Source organism: Blastomyces gilchristii (assembly GCF_000003855.2).
Source record: "Blastomyces gilchristii SLH14081 genomic scaffold supercont1.28, whole genome shotgun sequence".
Taxonomy (NCBI): Eukaryota; Fungi; Ascomycota; class Eurotiomycetes; order Onygenales; family Ajellomycetaceae; genus Blastomyces; species Blastomyces gilchristii.
In genome coordinates this window covers 383,320-390,674 of record NW_003101654.1, presented here as the reverse complement: position 1 = coordinate 390,674, position 7,355 = coordinate 383,320, and the positions used below count along the sequence as shown (strand labels likewise).

General features: G+C 48.6%; 4 protein-coding genes across 4 annotated transcripts in view; 2 read left to right on the top strand and 2 right to left on the bottom strand.

The window, feature by feature from the left end:
- Positions 1 to 932, top strand: part of BDBG_08772 (DnaJ domain-containing protein) — a gene marked incomplete at both ends in the record, with an annotated part of 1,875 nt that extends 943 nt beyond the window's left edge. The window contains 2 exons of the mRNA XM_031723724.1: positions 5 to 570; positions 765 to 932. Coding sequence (XP_031581000.1) covers positions 5 to 570; positions 765 to 932 — 734 coding nt within the window. The remainder of the gene's footprint in view (positions 1 to 4; positions 571 to 764) is intronic.
- A 655-nt stretch (positions 933 to 1,587) lies between these two features.
- On the bottom strand, positions 1,588 to 3,419 carry BDBG_08771 (uncharacterized protein; the record flags this gene model as incomplete). The annotated part of the gene is made up of 2 exons (XM_031723723.1): positions 1,588 to 2,343; positions 2,373 to 3,419. 2 exons carry the CDS (start codon positions 3,417 to 3,419, stop codon positions 1,588 to 1,590), a joined length of 1,803 nt encoding a protein of 600 aa, XP_031580999.1.
- Positions 3,420 to 3,929: 510 nt separating this feature from the next.
- Positions 3,930 to 5,824, bottom strand: BDBG_08770 (DNA polymerase kappa subunit; the record flags this gene model as incomplete). Its single annotated transcript, XM_002620787.1, has 2 exons — positions 3,930 to 5,609; positions 5,687 to 5,824. 2 exons carry the CDS (start codon positions 5,822 to 5,824, stop codon positions 3,930 to 3,932), a joined length of 1,818 nt encoding a protein of 605 aa, XP_002620833.1.
- A 213-nt stretch (positions 5,825 to 6,037) lies between these two features.
- On the top strand, positions 6,038 to 7,354 carry BDBG_17855 (uncharacterized protein). Its single transcript, XM_031725484.1, has 5 exons — positions 6,038 to 6,170; positions 6,255 to 6,317; positions 6,407 to 6,486; positions 6,574 to 6,725; positions 6,785 to 7,354. The coding sequence occupies exons 1-5, from the start codon at positions 6,134 to 6,136 to the stop codon at positions 7,341 to 7,343; spliced, it is 891 nt and encodes a 296-aa protein (XP_031580998.1). The 5' UTR covers positions 6,038 to 6,133; the 3' UTR covers positions 7,344 to 7,354.
- Position 7,355: the final 1 nt, after the last annotated feature.

Sequence of the window (7,355 nt, the reverse complement as noted above, 5' to 3'; positions counted from 1 at the left end):
CCAGAAGAGACGGAGCTGCGGAAGAAGGAGAAGAAAAAGGGCGGCCTTCACAAGGAACCAGCGGAACGCCTAGCGGCTTCCGAAATGGAAAGAAAGACGTCAGCGGGAAGAACGGATCAACATTTCTTTCCCAGAAAACTCATTGACCGCATTAGTATCTGGACAGAAACCGACATGGGACAGGATGTAACGCGCGCGTTTGAAGAGAAGATTCGTCTAGAAGTCGAAAACCTCAAAATGGAATCCTTTGGACTGGAAATCCTCCACGCAATTGGCACGACCTACATACAAAAGGGCACAGCATTCCTGAAATCCCAGAAGTTTCTAGGCATCTCTGGTTTCTGGTCGAGGCTGAAGGACAAAGGCACCTTGGCAAAGGAAACATGGCACGCCGTTTCTACAATGGTCGATGCCCAGATGAGTGCGGAGCATATGGCGCAACTGGAGGAACGGGGCGGCGAGGATTGGACTGATGAGAAGATGGCAGAACAGGTCAAAATTGTCACAGGGAAGATGCTTGCAGCTGCGTGGCGTGGAAGTAAATTTGAGATTCAGAGCGTCCTCCGGGATGTGTGCGATAAGATCTTGAACGATAAAGGGGTTCGGTTGGAGAAACGTATCGATCGTGCTCATGCTCTCGTTCTCAGTGGGAGGATATACCAGTCGGCACGTTCCCTCTCTCTCTATATGCTCCCCCTCAGTCATACAAACATCCCTACAAATTTTTATGTGGTGCGTGCACTGACATATCGATATGACCATAGGCTAAACGTACTCCAGAAGAGGAGGGTGATTACATGGCCTTCGAACAGTTGATGGCGGAGGCTACTGCTAAGAAAGCCAAGAATGAGAAAAAAAGGGATGGTAAAAAGCCAAAGACAGAATCTGCTAGCGATACTCAAGGACCTTCGGAACAGGGTACGTCAAACTGATGTTGCCATTGGACGGAGATGCGTTGTACCTGGAATTAATGGGTGCGTCCAAGGGAACTTTCCTCCTCTTTGCTGCGGTGTTTTCGTTGATAGATATACATTTTTCACGATCGTTTGCCCCTTTACCCTTTTTGTTTTCACATACGGCTCCCAACTCAGCGGCTTGGCATTTACTTGTTGAACACTTGAGATGTATTGTATCTATGTAGAGATAAGACGATATTAATCATAAACTGAATTTGAACATATTTGTTTGTTTTTTGTTTTTATGTTGCATTTTAGAAAATCGCGAAGCAATGGTATATTTCGGGTATCACTGGAGTGGAGGAGAGCAAGAGACCGGTATGTAAAGCTCTACCAATATACACTGTTGGGAAGGGGGACATCCAGCGTCCGACACCAAATCCAGACCGCACGCCAAAACTAGGGAAAAGAAAACAAGTATCACATAAAAAAATAGCTTCGACGTAGAATCTCGTAGATAAATATGCGCAGACAGACCGACTTAAGAGCCACCGTTAGGAATGGGTTAATATACACGAAGGAGAAGGCAACGCGCTGAGACAATGAGAAGGGCACATAAAAGTGTGAGTCTAAGTGCTTCGGTCTATGACGCAACAAGACAAAGGAAATGGTAGTATGCATGGAATAATGGTTAGTCCGAGTCTGGTAGCCTGATGTCGGACGGAGAAGGGTTCGGGGGCCGATATAGTTCAGCCACCCCTGATGTTGGGCTGAGCAGGCCACGGCGACCTTCCGCTTCTCCCTCTAGTTCATCAGGTGCAAGCACTCTGCCGCCAATATCAATGTCACTGACACGGACATGATAGTCCAGGGCTTTTTTGCCCTCTTGGATCAGGCTTTCTGTCCACCCTAGGCAGCGCTTGATGCTTTGATTCATCTTTTGGCTGTTGATAAGAAGTTGTTGATGTTTCCCAAAGTCCAGGATAAATCGCTTCTCATCTCTAATTCGATGTTTTGCGTCGTTCCCGGTTGGTTCATTCAAGGTCGCAGTCTCGTCATGGGAACGTGTTGACCCATTGTCGCTGGAGGTTGAAGGGTCCTGATTCGAGTCCTCGGTCAGTGATATATCACTAGGCTCATCATCTGTTGAGCCAACAATGGAAAGGGTCCGTCCGGGGGCGGACAGAGTAGACTCAGTCATGGAGAAGCGGCCAGATCGGGTCAGCCGGCGGTAGCGACGTAGTTCAGCGCTCTGTTTCCGCAATTCCCGTTCAAGAATGCGGTTAATTGCTAACAGGGACGAATTGCTGATCTCAAGATCAAGGACCTTACGCTCTCGGCGAGCATTTGATGCTAGTTCATTTATCTTATCTATATCAGCGTTTCGAGGCGGGTCCTCCCTGGCTGGGCTATGATTTGCCAGACATGGAAGGATATGTGGGGGCATCTATAGATTCTGAAAGAGCTGCCACTGACAACCCTCGCCCGTTTGTCGCGCGAAATTGAACTTGGCGAAGGCAGCTGGCTTGTGGATGGGAGATGCGAACTTCCGTGTACAGTTCCTAGCAGATCGTGTTTCCGGTGTCTCCCATATTCCGATGTGTCCATACTTGAAGATTTTGTGTGGGAAGGGCGCCTCGTGGCGCTGTTAAATACGCAGGTGTACTCAGGTTGGGTAGGTGACTGTTGGTCTCGCCGGGCGTCTAGGCCTGGGAGTAGTGTGGGATTCGGACTTGCGGGCGTCCGGTCATGTCGGAGTATTTGGGAATCTCTGGGTAACGTAGTTGATATATAGGGTTGTTTCGATCGTGACGGGGCCGAAAGGTCCGGTTGTCTGAGTGAGGCTACGCGAGCAGCTTTGTCCGACGGCGTAGCAGCCCTTGGTGGTTCACGATGTGAACTGCCAGTGGTGGTGCCATCAGCATAGAGAAAGGTGGTTGGTGCGGGTTGATTATGTAGAGACCCTGGCCGGTGGTCAAGATCGCTTGTGGACGGTGGAGACCTAGTATCGTCCGCATGAAAGAACATAGACAAGGCACCGGAACTACCACAGGATGAGGTCGGGCGGGATGTCGGGGTAGGTAGCTGCATCTCGTTTGCTACACTCCTGGCTCTCGCTAGTCTTGGGATCGATATAGCAGGATTATCACGTTTCGGGGTGTGGTTGTGTGGGGATGCAGGTTGGTGGACATCGTTGATAGCTGGAAATAAGGCATGTTGAGAGGCTGGAGACGTTTCCGCTGGCGAAGCATTTCCGTCCCGCCTGGATAGTCGTAGCCCCGATCTGGGGGTTACATTGGCGCTCAAAAGGGAGGAGGAGGTTGGAGTCGAAGTTGCGGGCCGGGAGATTCCGTTTCGCTGTTGCTGGGTGGATTCCGTATACACGATATTGCGTGTAGTGCGGGTGGGAGTATAGCCTGCAAGCTTAGGAGTCAAAGGGTTTTTTGTGGCTCGAAACGTAGAACTCATTGTGGGCGTGAAGGGCTTGGCCTGTTGGCCGCTGGGGTGTTTATTCGAGGCCATTTTTGCGGGACCGAGTCGAGGGTTCGAGGGAGGTGCGCGCAATAGTTGGTCGCGCATTATGACATCGTGAGGATCTGGATAGAGAGGAGACCATGGTGGCCGGGGCCAAAACAGTATCAGACGCGTAGATATGTACCAAAGCCCGAGACCAGAACCAATGAGCAACTGGGAGGTGATGTTTGTCGATGTTGTTGATGTTGATGTTGTTGGGCGGTGTCGGATGGTGATGCTGCTGGACGGGAAAACATGCGGCTAAAAACGTCCTAGCGCGGAATCATATCATAACGGCGATAAGGGTCTGCTGACTCAGCCCACGGGAGAACAGAGCGAGCATGTCGAATCTGAACATGAAGGATTTTTTTGGATCGTAGAAAATATATTTATCTTCGTAGCGTCGTAAGAGGCAAGCTATGTAAAAGTAGTATTTACAGAATTCTAGTAGAAGAATCGCAAACAAGGCTATGCGAAGGATGATTGATAGCAAGTGATATTCGAATGTGACGGCCACTTTCACGTAAAGAATGGTCGTTTTCTCACGTTCTCTGCGGCGGTATCAGCAGGATGGTCAGTCTTGCGTTTGCCCGTCAGTGGTGGCCGGGGTTCCTCCAATGTCCCCCAAACAGCTTCTCTAATCGTTTGTTTTGACAGGCAGAAATCTAAGTGTCGATTGAAAGTCGAATTGTCGGGCTGCTGCGGGTCCATGCAAATCGGACACTCCCACATTTCCAAAGTTGGATCCGACTTGAATAGTGGGTTCAAAGTATGACTCCCTGCAATGGATCCATATGGTACATGCGAATGTTCCCAGTCCTCTATCATGGAATCTGGATCCCGGGTTTGATCGTGGATATCTTGACCATCTAGTATTCCCAACCCTTCTTCCTCGGGGCTCTTGATACGGGAACTGGATTGAGGCCGCCCGTTACTAGTTTGGATACCACGAAAAAAGTTAACATCTGTCTTTTTCATGCTGACCAGGTTTGTACATCGTAGACCCATTAACCGGATTTTCAAATTTGGCGTCTCCTTGTAAAGTTTGACCAACATTGGAAGCGCATAACGATAGAGGTCTTCCGATAAATAAACCGCTTTCGGTAACAGCATTTGGCGAGATAATACTTCAAAAGTATGAAGCTTCACTTTCAGGACCAAAGTCCGGCCCTTAAACTGGGTACGAAGCATGTCTTTCTCCAGTTCAAGGGCTGTCAGCTGAAGTTTTTCTTGTAAATCTGCCACATTCCCAGTGTCTCTAAATGTACGTTCGGTGCCGACACTCTTTCTTTCAGATTCTTCGATTGGCTGTATTTTAGTCCTTCCCAGTCCGAGGTAGCATTGCATTAGGAATCTATAACATTTTTCTCCAAACAACGGTAAAATAAGTCCACGGTGTGTGAATATGTCGCGGCAATACTTTATGCCAATGGCGTCTAGTTCCCTTTCGAAAACACGACCTACACCATTGATATTGCGTAGTGGTATGGCGGACATGAACTTCATAATCGCTGAACGCTCGTTAGGTACATAGTGTTGACCATTTGGTTTGTTCCAATTCGAGCAGATTTTGGCTAACCGCGCATTAGGTGCAATACCGCCGGAAATTGACACCTTTGTCTTTTCGACAACTTCACTACGTAGCCTGCGAACAGCCTCCTCTGGCTCAATCTCGTTGGCCGAGCAGTAAGCGGTGATATTCAGATACGCTTCATCGAGGCTGGAGCTCTGGAATTGTGGGTCGTAGCATGCCAGTATGGCTCGGATTTCGTCAGCCTTGGCAGTATATTTTTGATAATTTTGCGGAATTAGGATGAGATCTGGGCACAGCTTTTTGGCGATAAAACCCGCCATGCCACTTCGACAGCCATACTTTCTAGCATGGTAGTTACATGTTGTGAGGACTCCTTTTCCCACAGCCATGGGTAACTCGCGTAGTTCAGGTCGGTCAAGCTCCTCGACAGCCGCAAAAAATGCGTCGCAGTCGATATGAACAACGGTCTGCGATAGGTCGCGCCCCAGCTCGAGCTCAGCCAGATATTGGTCTGTCCGGCGTGTATGAAGTAAAAGGCCGTGCTCTTCTATTTTCTGCTTCTGGGAAATAATCAGTTCGATTTTGGTGGTTAATAGCTGGTTGCGAGACTTCTCATGAGTAAAGAATTTGGAGCCCCTGGAGACGTTGTATATGATTTCGGATACCTGTGGCGCGCGACGAGTGTTCAATATTCCATTCCAATAAAGGAATCTATGCGTAAGCCATCCCCTAGAGAGCCTACCTTTCGTTGGTCAACAGCACTCTGACCCGCCTTGGTCAGGGAGGGCCCAAGGAGACGGTATTTGAGTGTTTCGTCTGTTTCCTCTGTTTCTGTAGCCTGGGCATCATCACCTGCACCGCTATTCTCGGAAGATGCCATTCTCTTTTTTTCGTTTTATGAAACCTATACCAATTATCTACCCATACACATGCCACACACCTCTAATGAAGCGATAGCAATCCTCTGGGTGTCCAAAATTCCTTTGATGCCGTTCAAGCAGCATTCTCGTACTCCTCCGTTGGACAGATTACTTGGGTAGCAACACGCTAAATATGCTGGGCACGTGGTCACGTGCATTCGCGTCTCTCGTAGCTGGAATTAATAATCAACAAAACGACGTAGCAGCTTTTCAACATTTGAAGCGGATTCCTGTCATCACTGTCATCAGGACACTGCGACCTGTTGGAAATGTGGATATTGTCGTCTGATGGTGATTTCCTTCTCGGTAATCCTTTAGCTTCCATCTCACTATGTACATGTAACATGTACAATTCTTTGTCATGATCTTGCTAACCCTTCTGGTGCGAAGGCAAACGAGTATGGCTGAAGCCTGGGAAGAAGTATCTGTTTGGCCGAGTGAAAAGGAACGGAGGTAAGAATTGATTTCTCCTCGTCGCCTGATAGAGTCGTGCGTTATACTGCCTTGCTGCCTCCGTATTGTACCCTATGCTCACTTCCCAGTGTGCCATGCAATCAACAACACAACCATCTCTCGACAGCATTTGGTTATCGAAGTTGGCCAAGTAAAGCCAGGGGCAGGAGTATGTTTCCTTTACATATTTACACCCGTCTAAATATGCCTATAAGGTACCAAACATTGTGTCTACTGCAACTAACACTCAACGAAGTTGCAAATCCACTCGAAATCGCGGCTCATCGTTACCGACCTAAAGACGAAATGTGGGACAATAGTCGACGGAGAATCGATCCAGGGCTCGAGCAAGGAGCTTAACAAGGACGATCATGTAATCCAGATTGGGAAATATCCGCACGTTCTAAGGTATATATCGCTCGGAACCTATCTTTACAAGGGTGGACGCTCACGGAAGCATTTGACAGGATTAAGTGGCACCCTGTCGTTCTGACCTTCTCGTTTCCGTCCAAGGCGAAGGATCCACTCAAGGAAGTTCTCTGTCGCCTCGAAGGCCTTGATATTAAAACAATCATCCCCTACGTGGTCGATAAGACCACCCACGTTGTTCAAACCAGACGCAATACCGCGAAAGGGCTTCAGGCGTTGATTAATGGAAGATACATCGTTCAAAAATCCTACATTGAGGCCATTGTATACGCCACCACCCCAGGAGACCTCGGGAGTGAAGAGGCTATTTGTCCTCTAGAGGAAGATTTTGATGCTGCCTGGCCAGATCCGACACAATACCTACCGCCGAAGGGCAGGGAACCTACCCAGAGGCCAGACGCGGCATATGAACCAAACCCGAATAGAATCAACGTATTCGAGGGATATACATTTATCTTCTGCGATGCTAATAGATTCGAGGATTTACAGGGACCAATTACAAACGGCCATGGAAAAGCTTTGCTATACGATATGGAGCGGGGGAGAACCACCGCAGATGATGATAGTGAGTTACATGGAACAAGTTGCGGGGAATAAGGGGCTGGGAAT

Excerpts from the sequence above, each read along its gene's own strand:
- BDBG_17855 (XM_031725484.1), top strand. The coding sequence starts at position 6,134 with ATGTGGATATTGTCGTCTGATGGTGATTTCCTTCTCG. Across the intron at positions 6,171-6,254 it reads TGATGGTGATTTCCTTCTCG|GCAAACGAGTATGGCTGAAG; the intron begins GTAATCCTTTAG and ends TCTGGTGCGAAG. Across the intron at positions 6,318-6,406 it reads CCGAGTGAAAAGGAACGGAG|TGTGCCATGCAATCAACAAC; the intron begins GTAAGAATTGAT and ends CTCACTTCCCAG.